This window comes from Brachyistius frenatus, unplaced genomic scaffold (genome assembly GCF_029030835.1).
Source record: "Brachyistius frenatus isolate BFR_SWC_R1_liver_20210118 unplaced genomic scaffold, ASM2903083v1 Contig_22, whole genome shotgun sequence".
Taxonomy (NCBI): domain Eukaryota; kingdom Metazoa; phylum Chordata; class Actinopteri; family Embiotocidae; genus Brachyistius; species Brachyistius frenatus.
In genome coordinates, this window is record NW_027210621.1 from 213,313 (window position 1) to 229,731 (window position 16,419).

At 42.9% G+C, this 16,419-nt stretch overlaps 1 protein-coding gene across 1 annotated transcript in view; it reads right to left on the reverse strand.

The window, feature by feature from the left end:
- gpc3 (glypican 3) overlaps nucleotides 1–16,419 on the reverse strand; it is a 108,597-nt gene that overhangs the window by 85,980 nt on the left and 6,198 nt on the right. Inside the window, exon 2 of the mRNA XM_069696749.1 lies at nucleotides 14,006–14,167. Coding sequence (XP_069552850.1) covers nucleotides 14,006–14,167 — 162 coding nt within the window. The remainder of the gene's footprint in view (nucleotides 1–14,005; nucleotides 14,168–16,419) is intronic.

The following is a 16,419-nucleotide window of genomic DNA, read 5'->3' on the forward strand; positions in this document are numbered from 1 at the left end:
TTCACACACTCCTGCTGGGCGAACACGGTGTCCTGCTTCATCAATAATTCCGAGGGTCAATCACTTCCATAAGGACACCTACGTTGGCTACAGGCCGGAGTAGAGGCAGTGGTGTTGTTTAAGAGGAGGTTATCCTAACAGGATGACCATTCCTCCAGAGTCTAAAAACATGTCGTCAGCTGATGTGCTTCATGCTGTTTACTGTATGATCACAAACTAAGAGCACAACTACAGATATACCTGCTGGACACATGGATACTGGAACATGTTACAGGGTCATTTTGAGCCTTTTAGCTTGATGGCATTATCATTCAGCTCACAGCATTGCTGTGTTGAGCTGCAAGCATGGCTTTTTATTCACTGTCTTGTATGAAATTTGCGTTATTTCAACTGTAAATGTGATATTAAAAGAGGTTCCCTTAATTCTTAATTTTGCTCTGGAACAAAACCTGGAAATTGTAGTTCCAGCTAAGCGGCAACCCAACATGCCCTTCAGTTTGTGAACTGCCATTTTGAAGCATGGGGTCTGGTGTTTCAGCTTTCACCATCTTGGTTTTTGAGAGAGACAGAAGTGACCATATTTGGACAAGCTAGCAAACAAAGGGTGAATCTGACTGACAACCGAGGACACTATGCCCACTCACCATGGCAACCTGACTGCACCCCAGGACTGTCAATCAAACCACGAACATCTCAAAACATACCTCTCTTTGAGGCCTGATATCTAAATAATTGGTAATGACACCAAGACTTGTGGAAAACATTTATTGACTTAGTATTTTATGAGAGGAATTGAAGCTTTTTGAATGGAAAATATTGCAGCCAGAGGTTTTTTTTTATTTATTTTTTTTTTTTTAGCCAGCCCCTAGTGGTCCTCAGTGGTAATGCGCTTTAAGGCACACACATTGGCTTCTCCTTTCAGACCCAGATACTGGGTCCATTTTTATATCCAGTCTGTATATATAAATACAATCTTGTGTACCTCAGCTCCCTACAATCCAGGTCAGTTTACATAACTAAGTGGCAATAAGTTAAAAAAAAAAAAAAAAAAACATGGCTAAAAGAAACCAGCTTTTACTGCTGGTACGACAACCATCGTCTTCCATCCACACATATTGCTTTGAAATGAAAACACAACTTAATCTTTGCAGCTTCGAGAAAGCAATAAGTCTCATGACAGCATGAGGTCACTTGTCACAGGAGGGTAAACTCATGTGACTTTAGCTGTTTCCATTATCTTGTAGTTTTTTTTTAGGAGAGGAAAAGGAAGAGGAAGTTAAACATTGATATTGTTGGAAATAAACCATGACATCCCAAAGATGTAAGATCAGCCCCTCTGCCCTGCTCCACCCAGCCCTGACATGCTTGTTATGTCTGCATGGCTGAGCACATGTTGCGTAAGCGCTTCAATATTTCATACATCGAAATGAAAAATGCATCTCTTTGAACTATAAGTGCATGATTGGAGTAGGAGGAAGAGGGCAAACTGGAGGGGTCGGGAGGTGAGGGAACAGCCACGAAAATAAAGGATGAACAGAAATAAATGGGTTGCCTCTCCCTGCTGCGACAGTCTTATAATCTTCCTGCTCGGGGACTCGTGGTGCTGATATTATGAAACTGCACCCTGAATTAGGTTCAAGCGTCTTAGACCTGCGAGTGAACCGACTGCAGAGAGCATTTTGCCAAAGCAGAGGATGCTTTTCATAAACAACGAGACCTTGAAGATTAATTCTGGAGCAGGTGTCCCATGCCACAACCTGCCAAATGTGGTGCACAAAGAAAAAGATTGACAAGCAAACACCTTCAGGTCTTGCTGGGGTTGCCCCCACAGAGCTGCGCTCAAATAACTTCAGATTGAGGGAGTGAGAGCTTTGAGTCAAAGGGAGAGAGAGCTGCAGCAACAACACATCGTCTAGAAAGAATCCTCCCTCAAAATTTTGACTTGAATATGCCTGCCCCGGAGTGAGAATACAAACTGAGAGACAGCTCAGAATATACTCCATTTGGCTAAATATGAAGACAAATGTGTACTTTCTAAAACACGTCTTATTAATAAATGCAGTTCTTCAAAATGTGAGCTTACATTTGCATTGATTTAGCTCAGAGCAGGCTTTGATTAAAAAGAACTGTGGGCATTTTTGCAAAGCAGATTTGTATCATCCATTAAGTAGAAAAAAAAAAAGTCTCACATGATGTATGGAGACACTGGGTGATTCATTTAAAGAGCTTATTAGCTCAATAGGAGATGTGTACATGTCAATACGCTGCTTTCACTGCTCACCCTTTCCTTTCCTTTCCTTTCCTTTCCTTTCCTTTCCTTTCCTTTCCTTTCCTTTCCTTTCCTTTCCTTTCCTTTCCTTTCCTTTCCTTTCCTTTCCTTTCCTTTCCTTTCCTTTCCTTTCCTTTCCTTTCCTTTCCTTTCCTTTCCTTTCCTTTCCTTTCCTTTCCTTTCCTTTCCTTTCCTTTCCTTTCCTTTCCTTTCCTTTCCTCCCCTCCCCTCCTCCTCAGTCCCAGCTGATGCACTAGTCATCAGACTTGGAAAGAAACAAAGGCTCTATACTTGCTGGAGCTGGGAGGAGCTGTCAGTCCCTTCAGCTCTGTTTGATGATAGCATTTCAAATGACACTTTGATCCTCACTCCACGCTGTTTGTTTTTCCTCTATGATGAAATTCAGCTCGAGAGGCATGCAACAGGGCACATCATTAAAATGTGGCTCAAACACGCAGAGCCAGGCTCATCCCTAGAAACCACTCATGACAAATTTTTGTCACATCTGCTTAAAGAACACGACAGGGTGGGTGGTGTTGCAATTGTGGAAACGAACAGAAATCAGGCATTCTGCCTGCAGACAGATGCCAAAGCTGAATCAAAACTCCGGAGAATAAATGAATCTAATGAGGCAGATCTGCAAGAGCTAAGTGTTGCCTCTAATGTGGGAAGAGTAAAAAACATATTCCTGCCTTACAGCTAGAAAATAGAAGGTGAGTATATTTGGAGAAGCAACTACGAGTAAAAACTTTTGGTTTTTTTGTTGAGTAAGAAATTTTTGCTCAGCAGAAAAAAATTCAAGGACACAAGACAAAACATGCACTGCATACAAAAATGCATTCATAACTTTTTAACTCGATTTTCTGTTTTAAAAAAAGTATTTTTTCCTTCATTTTTAAAACGTAATTTCAAAAGCCAAGGAAAGCGACCCTCCACAGGTCTTTCTAAAAATTAATATGACCATAACACACCAGCTCTTGATCTCAATTCAGAAATGAGCCTTTGTTTAAAAAATAATGCTGAAAATGAATAAGATGAAGAGCCTAAAGAGTTCGTCTGAAAGAGTTGGCTCATTTCTCTCTGGGGTGATAATTCTCCTATTGAAGATTTCCAAAGTCACAGCTGAAATAATATGCAAATATCCACCCCATAGGGTGCTGACTGGCTGACACATTATCAGCAGAGAGACAGCCGTCGCTTTTTTGGGTTCGAGTGTGGTTGAATCAAAAGACGGAGGCGCGATTATAAAGGCGTACTGTGAAGCACACGAGACAACGGCAGCACTTTAAACAGGATGCCAGCCCTGTCGGGAATATGATGCTGAGGCCTACTGTGGAGACAGGCGCACCTGGCAACCTACACAAAGCCCGCAGAGATAAGACGGACAGTTTGAAAGGGTGAACAATGAAAAATGAAAGCACGTCAGAATAAAAACAAAGTTTTATCTGGGTGAATAAAAAGCAAAACAATTCACAGGAAGGGTGTTTTCCCCAGTTTAACTAGACCGAGCCCTCCAGATGTACACTGGCTCTTCATACACCCAGATGTGTACATCTGCTCTCCAGCACCATGTGAGCAGCATCATAGAGCCTGATGCATCAGCATTCTACAAAACCATGTTCACCAGAGCCGTCAACAATATCTGGATCAAAAATACGAGACGGTGAAGCCACTTGTGTGTTGGATGGAGCAGGTTGTGCTGTTTGATACTGCTAAAGGCACCCCATCATATCAGAAACCCTGTTTGACTCTTAGACGTCCTCCGGAGGACAGAGCGAAGCTGGTCCTGTTCCTCGACCAGTCAAAGGTCGAGGAATCCTCACGGTGCTCCAGCAGTTCTTCCACTTCCTGCATTGCTCATTAAGGGACAACTTGAACGCCACAAAAACAGTCCCCATAACAGAGACACGCCGTCCTCACTGACAACAATGATCCTCAATGCTTTCATTGACTCCGTGGTCACACAAAGTGCATTTTCCTGCCTTCACATATTTGACAGAGACAAAGTCCTTGTCACTGAAGCTGGCCAAGTCATCAGGGAGCGCATGAAGGACTCTGGGAACATAGTAACGACTAAACGCTGTCACATTTTACTGCTTTGCTAATGATGCTAACAGAAGATCAATTGCTACATACCGTCGAGTTAACTAGTGTTTATGTGAGAAATCTGTTAGCTGCATCTGCATGCTGATGCTTCATGAAGCACATTTGTCTCTATGAGGCCAATTTGGACAGATTTGGAAATTCAAAAAAGCAAGAAGGAAAGTTCAAATTTGTTGAATTTAGAGCGCAACCCTTTTCTGCTTTAAGCACCGCAGACATTCGTGAAGAACCATCACAAGGCTGCTTTCCAAAATAATGTAAATACACCTTTATGACCATTATCAGGCTGTCACTGTTTGTTTGAAATTTGAATATTACAAATTGTAACATTCAATCTGTAATCATTTGTTTTAATTAAAAGTTCTCGGTGTATAAGTGCAGCAAGCCTTTCGACGTGCTGCAGTCCACCGAGCACCATACTGCACTCGGAGATTGTTTTCTGAATGCATAAACATGGAACAGAAACACCAGAAGACTAACGTGTGTCACTGTGGACTCAAACCCATTAGACAACATTATGAATGAAGTTAAGACGCTTAGCTGACTTTGTAAAATGCAACTCCCATTCGCTAACATCGACCTGTCACTCAGAAAGGCAAGAAAGTGATCGTCGTTGTTGCCCTTCACCTGAAGACTGACATGGTCTGTGGAACTTCACAGGTGTGATGTGAACATGAATACTCACCCTGATAAACAGAGAGCTCACTCCACTGAAATCACACACTATCCACAGCAGCAATATTCACCACCTCCTACATCCTCCCTGGCTGCCTCTCACCGGACACCTCGATGCTTGACACTGAGACAGAGATCACGTTGAAGAAGTGGAGCCAGTGATTGAGCGGCGATGAAGCAGAAGACCAGAGTGTAGCTCACCCAGAAAATAATCACCAGGATATGCAGTTACTCGTCACTACTACATGTTGTTTTTCCTTAAAAGAATTGTTTCAAATTCTATTTTTGTTTTCTTATTTTGTGCATTAAGATGTTTTCTTAATGGGAAGAAAAAACATTACAAGTAACAAGAGGAACCCTATTAACTTACTTGGTCTCTAGTCTTGCAGAATAGTATTTATTCCAAGGCTGCAAACATCTCATCCATCTGTTTCTGTGTGAATCTATATGTTTCATAATAAAACTTTTTTTTAACACATTCACATCATCTGCTTCCTCTTATAGTTTAGTCTCAAAGTGTGAAGCAGGAGGGTTCAAAGGTTTCTGGCTCTGACTGCACCGAGGCTCTTGCTTGACACACATGGTGAAAATATGGCAAGAAAAACACATTAGATCTTAATTCAGATGAGAACTGCACCCAAACATCTATTTTGTATTAGCCTCTGGTAATTCATGTTTCATATTAGACTTTCTCCACAAACAGCAGATGGGATAATGAGAGGAAATAACAGGCAGGGCGGCATCACTGGTGCGTTTGCTGTACCTGGATGTTTTGGTGCTTCTGTGTGAGTCTGAAGATGCAGCTGATGTTTCTCCCTCAGGCTCACAAACACTATAATGTTTTCTCAAGCTCACTGCAAAGAGACAAACACTGACTTTTTCCCTTTGTGGCTCCAGAGCTCCAGAAGTGAAAGAGGCAGCGTGCACCTCAGAATTACACCGCTTTATCAAGTATCAATCTGTACAACAGTTTGTCAGCTCCGCAGAGTGCACAAAAAGTCCCGAAAATCTCATTACAGGAAAACGAATAAGTGACGCATAATGATAAAACACAGCAATTAAGTTAAAACTGAATTACGAGCTGATAGAAGAAGATGTGGCAATGGCTGGTAAACAATGCTCCAAGGAGCCCATTGGACAGAGCAAAACTGCCTCTTCCCATCATTAAGTTATTAGATTTGCCCGTTGCAGCGAGTAAACAACTTCAGACATCTCACAGTGGGCACACATCCCACCAGTCCTCACTGTTATTGGATTACTCTGGGAAACTTCTCCAGAAGACAAAATGACTCCGTGGCGAGAGTGAGGCTGGGGGATGATTATTGGAAAGCAGATGATGGGAAGAGCGGAGGGAAGGCCCGCTTCGGCCAGACGCCTGCAGCACTTAGGGATCGAGCGGCTGGCTAACGAGCAGCAGACAGGCAGTGGATGCAGAGGGCAGGGAGCTCCAGTTTTGATTGTTGGCTGTTGGATTGCTGGCTGCAGCCCGGACCTGCCAGGTTCTGCAGCATCCGCCTCCTGCCACATCACGTTTGGGTTCCTGCCACAGCAAATGTCTATTCAGCACTATCGGAGACAAATGAGGGAAAACTCCTCTCAAAGTCAACAAATACCTCCACCGGGGCCACAGGGGGTCTGCCATTCTAATTCCTCATACACTTAGAGTAATTAAAACCCATCTAGAAGAAGCGGGGGAAGTCAACAGAATTTTTTGAGACTGCTAATGAGATGTTAATTTGTTGGCCCGCTAGGAACGAGGTATGAGGAACTCAAGGACACAAAAGAAAATCTATTCACACTTCTGATGAGTGAACTTTATAAAATATGGCATGTGTGTGTGCGTGCGCGTGTGTGTGTGCACGTCCTTGCCGATAATGTTCGAGTTGGTTGAGCGGTGCACATTGCAGGTCGTGCTGTGTCTTTATGTTTGATAAAAAAAAAAAAAAAGATATAAGCATCCTTTCAAGCTCCTTCTAAACTCCTGATCATCTACAGAGCATCGCTGCTGTCAGCTCAGAGTAAAGTGGAGAGAGCTCCCCTGCCTCGTAGCAAAGAGTCCAGCCACATACAGATCGCCCTCATGCTGCCTCAAAGTAGTCCAAGTCAGACCTGTTTTCAAACACCCCACTGAGCCGGCCTTCGATGGACTCATTGAGTCATTTTGGGAGCACTAGGCTGGCTGTCCCACTTTTTTTCAGCAGATATTACAGAGTCTCTGATATCTGCTGGCACACTCACGCTGCACAACTTTCCTCCCCATATATTTCACTTTACAAGCAATCGGGCCAATCCTGTCCTCTCATGTTTATTAATTGGGTTTGCTCTTTGGGCTCCCTTCTGGGTGAAGAGTGTTTCTCGGGGGATGAAACGGAGTAGACAGCGGCGCGGTCTTGTTCTCACCAGCAGCACTGCAGTTAAAGGGAGGCTCACTTTCTGATGTGTCATTTTACACAAGCGCTGCACAAGAAAACACACTCGGATCGCGCCTGCACTACCGTTGGCCACGGTGGCTTTCAGTGCAAGAATATCTCCAATAAATCATTTTAAAAAGTTAAATAAAATTGCCTATTTAACAGAGAAGGCTAATCTAATTTTCAATCAGCAGGCTCGGGCTGAGCATCGCAACAGCAGCAGCACCGCTCTGAAGGACACACCACTGGGGAAATAACAACAATTAGAGCTGCCAATCACCCAAAATGCCAGAGGATGGTTTTGAATGAGTTTCTGCATCGTCGGGCAGACGTACAGTGGATACAGGCAGAGAAGACAGGTGAGAGATTGAGTATAATCACGTCACATGCATTAATCTGTGAGTTTATTAAGCCACTTTATAAAGACCAAAGTAGACTGGATTGAGTTTACCAAACTTACCCTCACACAAACTCCCATTCACTCTCAGACTCACTTTTTTGACATCTTACTAATTAATGTGGCAACTGAAGGCTCACTGAAAACAGTCTGTTTAAGTACTCCAGTCCTGAAACACCACTTAATCCATTAGCTTCCCAGCAGAAAGTTAATCAGCAAGAATTTTGATAATAAGGACTAATTATTTACAGGAACTGAAAACATTCTCAATTTGATAGCGTCCGACATCAACACAAAATGCTGCTGCAGCTCGGTTTGGGTTATTTCACATTGAGCTGTTAATGTACTTCTGTTTTTCTCTGTGCTCTTCTCTGTGGTCAAAACTGGTGCTCAGATGGAAAAAGATGATGTCATAAATTTCTGTGCAGCAACCACAAGTTAGCAGTATTTGAATAATTTAAGTTTGATCACTTTCAGTTGAATCTTATCACACTGACATAGTGCTGGCAAAGCAGACTGTGTTCAATCCAATAATTAAATTGAATGTACTAATGGCCGTTAATAATCATAACATGGAAGTTTAATGATCATAAATTACAAGTTAGTGAGTGTATTCAAGCAGAGACAGGTCCATGTCTCTATCAGTAATAAATGTTTTGGTACAAGCTGCTTGTACAGTGCATCTGGAAAGTATTCACAGCGATTCACTTTTTCCACATTTTGTTATATTACAGCCTTATTCCAAAATGGATTAAATTCTTTTTTTTTTCTCAAAATTTTACACACAATATCCCATAATGACAACATGAAAAACGTTTTTTTGAAATTTTTGCAAATCTATTAAAAATGAAAAAAATCACATGTACATAAGTATTCACAGCCTTTGCCATGACACTCAAAATTGAGCTCAGGTGCATCCTGTTTCCACTGATCATCCTTGAGATGTTTCTACAACTTGATTGGAGTCCACCTGGTAAATTTAGTTGATTGGACATGATTTGGAAAGACACACACCGTCTATATAAGGTCCCACAGTTGACAGTGCATGTTAGAGCACAAACCAAGCCATGAAGTCCAAAGAATTGTCTGTAGACCTCCAAGACAGGATTGTATCGAGGCACAGATCTGGGGAAGGGTACAGAAAAATATCTGCAGCATTGAAGGTCCCAATGAGCACAGTGGCCTCCATCATCTGTAAATGGAAGAAGTTTGAACCACCAGGACTCTTCCTAGAGTCGGCCGCCCGGCCAAACTGAGCGATCGGGGGAGAAGGGCCTCAGTCAGGGAGGTGACCAAGAACCCGATGGTCACTCTGACAGAGCTCCAACGTTGCTCTGTGAAGAGAGGAGAACCTTCCAGAAGGACAACCATCTCTGCAGCACTCCACCAAGCAGGCCTGTACAGTGGCAGCATCATGCTGTGGGGATGTTTTTCAGCGGCAGGAACTGGGAGACTAGTCAGGATGGAGGGAAAGATGAATGCAGCGATGTACAGAGACATCCTTGATAAAAACCTTCTCCAGAGCGCTCTGGACCTCAGACTGGGGCGAAGGTTCATCTTCCAACAGGACAACGACCCAAAGCACACAGCCAAGATAACAAAGGAGTGGCTTTGGGACAACTCTGTGAATGTCCTTAAGTGTCCCAGCCAGAGCCCAGACTTGAACCCGATTGAACATCTCTGGAGAGATCTGAAAATGGCTGTGCACCGACACTCCCCATCCAACCTGATGGAGCTTGAGAGGTCCTGCAAAGAAGAACGGGAGAAACTGCCCAAGAATAGGTGCCAAGCTTGTAGCATCATACTCAAAAAGACTTGAGGCTGTAATTTCTGCCAAAGGTGCTTCAACAAAGTATTGAGCAAAGGCTGTGAATACTTATGTACGTGTTATAGTTTCGTTCTTTATTTTTAATAGATTTGCAAAAATTTTAAACAAGCTTTTTTCACATTATCATTATGGGATATTGTGTGTAGAATTTTGAGGAAAAAAATTAATTTAATCCATTTTGGAATAAAACTGTAACATAAAATGTGGAAAAAGTGAAGCGCTGTGAATACTTAGATTCAAGAAATGCTCCAGTAACACATTTCCCTCTTTTATTATCTAACAGGGTCCATTGTTGGGAAAGAGTTGGAAATTGGACAGGAGCAGAATTCCAGATGTCGTGTTTCAGCTGGAGAAAATGAGAAAAGTGTCAAAATACTGTTTGGCAACTGGTTCAGTCAGGCTGTAAGCCAAAGAAAAGAGTCTCTGAAGGCTTGCAAACCATGTTGTCTTCATGAGAATGTATCAGATTTATGGACTTGTGTATCTGTATGTATATGTATCAGAAGCGGGCAATAAATCTTGATGATCATTGACTTGGACAATCAACTCACTCCTGTGTATTGTGTACTTTAAACTAACACCGAGTAACCTGTGCAAGTGTTGAACAAGAAGAATCTTCTCATCGGTTTTCACCAACATCTTCAAGCCTGATGACGTCACTTGTTTCTTTTTTTTTTTCCTGCAGAGCCACAGGGGACAACAGTTTTTATTTCACCTTATGAGCACTTGTATTGATCTTTACGTGTACAAACTGTGCAATGTCCCTTTAAGGACTCTTAAGTTCCCCTCACCACTGAAAATTGCCCTCAGTGCTTACTCAAAACTCTGTAATAAAAATCCTGTTCAATGACGTGCAGCATCACATACTAATACACTCATCAGAAATATTGGACTCCATAACTTATTTTCTAAATTAAGTTCACAGCATGCACAAGATCAGCCTCTCATTTTAGAAGATTAGATTTAGACATGCGCATCCTGCACAGGTTTACAGATTCTCATTTTGGTCTAAATTGACAACATCAGGCCATTGAGTGCAAAGCAATCTCAGTACACGGGGGAAGATGGTTTTATAATCTGTAATGTGAATGAGAAGGAAATACAATCATCGGTCATAAGAGAGGATGCTGCAGTTTATCCATTATGTAGTCTTTCCCTGGTATACCATAAAGAGATCAGCTAAGGCTCATTAGACTGTCAGATGGCATATGAGACAAACACAAGAGCCACGCCTCATTAGAAATTCCTAATGCCGTACCTATTTCCTGGTATTGATCTTGGAGAAGCCTAATGTTAAGGCAGCCTGTCATCTTACTGCTTAACAGACAAGAGACATTACTTTTGTATTGTTTGGAGAAGTTGACTTCAAAAGGGTAAAAAACCTCTGGTGTAGTCTGGGGCTTGGGAAAAGCGGAGCGGGGCAGGTGGAGCTGGAAGGAGAGGAGGATGCAGGGATAGAGAGAGCACTCGGAGATGGGAGATGGAGGAGTGGAGAGGGGAAGCCCTTTGATCTCTGGCAGAAGTGAATGCCGAAGAAAAGAGACAGAGAGCAGCAAAGGAGATTGCAAACAAGGCATGCACTCAATTCCCAAAGGTGGCACGAACGCGGGAGTAAGAGACAGACGGACAGAGAGAGAAAGACAGAAGGAGAAAGAAAAGTCAGGCAGATTGAGCGAGACAGAGAGGAGATGGAGAGAGAGAATGACAGGGTCACAGAGAGAGATGGAGAGGAAAAGAGGAGAAGACAGAGAAGATGAAAATGAAGTAGAGGGAAACAGATAAGACCAGGATGTTAAAAGGATTTCAGTCCGGGGGCTGTTTGGGGAGTTCTCTCAAGCCCTATGCTAAAGCAATTAGTATTGAACCCCTTCTAGGAAAGTGCAGCCAAACCACAGTAGCAGTCTCTAACATAGTTAGTGTGTAACAACCAAGTCAAGCAAACCCCACGGTCCCCATTAAACCTCAAGTTTTAATTGGCGTGTCAGGATGGTCTGCGTTTCGCAACCCGTGAGTGTGCACGCTCATAAAAAGACGGGCCTGTGAGTCCGCACATCCCGTTTCAAGTGGAAACCCCGAGACAATAAACAGAGCTGCTTTGCTGGATGGAAAAGGCCTGTGTAGCAGGATAACAAAGAGCTCAACATTAAATATGAAAGGGATATTTCAAAACAACTGTTTCTAATATGGCAACCGAGAAAGTAAAGTTGTGTACCGGGACTTTACTTGAAAACAGTTCTTAAAGTTTACAAGCGTAATTCGAATTTTATGGTCAAGTTTTTGTTTAAAGTGAGCTCATGTAGTTTTTGCTGGACAACACAAAGGATGTCATAACGGTTAAAACATAGAATAACAGTAGAAAAAGTCAATGAACTGAGTCAGAAATGTCAGCAACACAGCAGCTAAAGTTTGCTAACATAAACTACCAATGACAACAGGCAGCGAACCCGTTAACTGCAGGGACACTCGATCTGACTGTTATCGGACTGTTGACCAGTCGCTTTTCATCACAAATCTGTCCCGAATATACGAGCGAGTAAGAGACCACTAAAGTCATTGGACAAACTGCACTTACTAGTTAGTGAGCCAGGACGTTGCATTGATTGCGACCTCTAGTGGCCGTAGTGGTTATGACGAGAGCAGAGGAGGGAGTCATGTGATGTACTGTCACAAGTGAAAGTCTCCATAGGAAGGAGGTTGCGGGAGATGGAAGGATAAAACCCAAATACTCATGCAGAAGATGGCTGTTCGTGTCCCGGCAAAAGCCAACATTGACTTATTTTAAGTTGTGCACCTACGTTTACTTGCGTAACGTTTTTAAAGTTTCATGTTACTAACATCAACTTACATGTAACCCAAACCCTTTTCCTCACCGAACCGAGTAGTTCTGTTGCCTCAACCTAACCTGGGACTGTGTTGCAGCATTACCCATGTTTTTATTATTGTTACCATGACGAAGACGGTACAGGACACCTGTCACTGGTAATCCCCAACAGTCATACAATAAATGTTTCTGATAACACCTCCCAGGTTAGTAGGTCTCCAACTGACAAAAAGGGTTTGTCGCTTAAGAATTCAACTTTGCTTTTGTAAGATATTTGTAAGATGATTCTTTGAAGATATTTAATCATCTCTGATTTATCTAAATTTACTTATTCGGTTTGATTGGTTTATAATATTGTGATTGGTGTTCAGTTTCTTTGTCTGGAGTCCCTCTTACACACTCACTAATAGTCATATACGCATACAAGAGAAATAGTATTATTACTGTCTTTCTTGCCAAGAGAAACTTGATACTGGTCTCACACACAGTAAATTTGAAGGTGGTTAGCGTAGCTTAGCATAAAGGCAGATAAGAGGAAACACCTGCATCTGCTGCTGGCTGTAGCTTCGTACATTTCATTCTGACCAGAGAGCGCTGTCAATGTTTTCATCTAAATCTCCTCGAGAAAAAGAATAAGTGCAACTCCCAAAATGTCAAAATATCTTTTTAACAGAATTATCAGGCCTGAGTTAGAAAAGCTTTAGGTCATATTAAGGAAGGAAGAGGAGGAAGAGGAAGCGGATCTGACTGGTGTGGCACCAGGTGGAGTTTTATTTTGCAGCCAAAGTGCTTTAAGGCCACAGATCAGCAAACACCTCCTGATTTGATAACATCACATTGTTTCTTGCGAATCCTCAGTATCAACGTCCACCATCGTTACACCAGGTATCATGTCACTATTCAATGATTCCCTCTCAGCTGTCGTCTGCCTCCTCTACCTTCATCTTCCTGCTCTCAGCTCTCTATTGATCTCTACCTTTTTCACATCACTTCTGCACCGAGCTGATATTTTCCATACGTCTGTTAGCTTGAATTAATCGTACCAAAAGGTTTCCTCTGACCGCTCTCATCCAGGTTTCCAGGGCTGCTGCCGACTCCGTTTTCTCTCTCTGTGAATAACAGTCATCCCCCGCTGCAGTGCGCCAAATCTCAGGAGGTTGTCACTTTCTGGAACAACACGTCTTGCACCGACAGTCACACTACATCTAAAGTCACTTAAACCACACGTCCCTGCCATTCTAACATTTAGTTGAACAGCAGCTGAACGTCGCATCCCTGTCTGTGTGCATTATGCTTCTGCTTTATTTATGTGTGACTCACTGTCTGGAGGAGTGAGCTGCTGACGTGAAAAAAGATGTGAAGCCAAGGAAGTGGATTCAGACTGTGTAGATTTGAGAACTTAAATTTATGCAATTACGATGCGGCTCTTTTTCCCGCCGGCCAGATAAAAATCCTCGCGTCTGTTCGAGGCTGGTTTGGAGAAACTGTACTGACTGCTTACCTTGGAAAATGGCAGCGTTCTGGATGATGAGGCGTTTGAGCTGTGCGCTGACAACCTGCAGACCAGACTCCATGTTGCTGCGTGCGGCTACCTGATACCGCTCCTCCATCTTCTTGGAACAGCAGGTCGGGCCTTTGGTTTGGCAAACCTGCAGATCCGCACCTGGCAGGGAGTCAGAAGAGACAGGACAGCAGGCTGGATGAGCAGAGGGAAGGAGCTGCAAAGCCACTGTTGTTTCATTTTCAAAATACAGAAGCCTCTTCTCACGCACACTTACGCTCACACACACACACACACACACACACACACACACACACACGATTCAGCGGCTTTCTCTGCATGCTGAACTCAGAGAGCACTATCTACAGCAGATTCTGCAGCCTTAATGAGTGTATGATTATCATGTAGAGGCTGCGTTATCTGGCAGGGTTGAAGTCAAAAATAAATTGCTGCTTTGAAAAGAGAAAAAGAGTAATTTCGATTCACATTCAAGCAATACACCAAGGATCTGTAGTTCTCAATTTGGTCAACAGGAACTTTTTCCACCACACGAGGCTACACTATTTCCCTCCGAGGATAAAAAATTTAAAAAAAGGATTTTTAGGCACAAAGATGAGAACTGGTAGCAGTGCAGCCATCAGACAAACAGAGATTTCAGCATTCCTTCATTATGTATGACATAAAGAAACCAGCCACAAGTAAGATTCAGGGCGATGAAACCACATTCGTGCACCTGACTGCAGACAGTAAAGGTTGTTTACACACGAGAAATAATTGGATTCCCGGAGCTCTTTTGAAAGGTGCAGATGTAAGCCGCGAAAGCAAAACTAGGGTGACAAGGATGTTTCATGGGGGGCTGTAAGCCGTACACCTGATCAAAGAGCAAATGCCCCGGAGAAATTAATTCATTGAATCCCAGCGAGGAGAGAGACAAAGACTAAGCAGTGAGAATTTGGTCCGAGCAAAGGGCCTCAGCTGCTGCAGCTGTGACGGTGAGGGAACGGCAATTTTATGTGATGATGCAGTGAAGGACATTTTTTACAAACATCCTCTCTTTCTTGTTTTATTACATGCCTTTACTATCCCAGTGTCACGGTCATGCTGTAAGAAGTATAAAACCTTTTCTAAAAGTTTAAAAAAGAGATTTGACTGCAGTTCAAACGAATTTACGCAATGATGCTTTCGCAAAATATGAAACGACACTTTCTGTCTAAAGAGAAGTCCAGGGATGTGTGCAAGCTGTACATTTCCTCCTTATTCCCAAATCTCCCCTTTAAAATGATGCACAGACAGACACAACCATCCGATGTTTAAATAGAGAGAGGATTTCCTGTGAAAACCCCTCTCTCTGGTGCTTCCCTCTCTCAGCCTCTCTGTCCCACATGGCTGCTGAGCGCTCAGTGGAGGCTGCAGTCGTAACGTGCCAAAACTGCGTCGAGGAGTTGTCTGCAAGGTCTGCTGCCTGAGAAGCGTCAGTGACAAGGGCCTGATTGATGGCGTGGTAAACAAATGTCAGGGAAGTCTGCCAGCTTCAGCTGCCGCTGTTTGGGGTGCGGAGGATAAAGAGACAGAAGCAGAGAGATTAATTTGGAAGGAGGCTAAGATTGTGAATGTATCAGAAAAGTCTTGATAACTAGCGTGACAAAAGACGAAGGAAAGGCTTTTGTCGAGGGTTTATCTTAATAACAAAAGTGAATATCTCGATGGCTCTGAGGCTTTGTCTCTTTGAGATCTTCAAACAATAGATCTTCAGAAACGGAGCTCAGACTGTAACAATGCAAACAGCACGCATGGACGAAGTTAAACTACCAGGAGATGCAACAGAGTGACAGTCTTGATAATTAATAAGTGCTGTGGAATCAAACAGAGAACAGCTTCTGCTAACTCCCTGCTCAGTCCTGCCTCCCATCAGGGTTTGAGGTGTACAGTCTAATGAGTGAAGGAGGCAATAAAGCTGTCAAGCTGCACCTTCTGTATGCATACTGACAGGCTTAATATCTTAAATCAATTGTGACAAAAGACTCCTGACAGATAAGATCAAGTTCATTTCAGGCTATAGGGCCAAAATTATTAAGCTGTCAATAACGCAGCAGGTGAGGTGAGCGCGGCCGGAGCAGAAAAGGAGACGAGGATTTAGCAATTATCCCCGGCAAAACAGACAGATTCATCTGCACATGTGTCGTTTTGCAGATGATGAATGTGTTTCATTACCCAAGTTCCACCGTGGTGAGGAATAAGTGAAGGATCCAGAAGGGAAATGATTCCCAGTGGAGTTTCACAAATAATAAAATCACACTGTCTAAATAAAGCCTTCTTTCTGAGTGACACATCACTTGGGAATAAGCTTCCTCCTGCTCCTCTTTGCTTTAGGCTCAGCTCCATTTCTCCTCCCCCTTTGCCTTTTTTTTTAACTT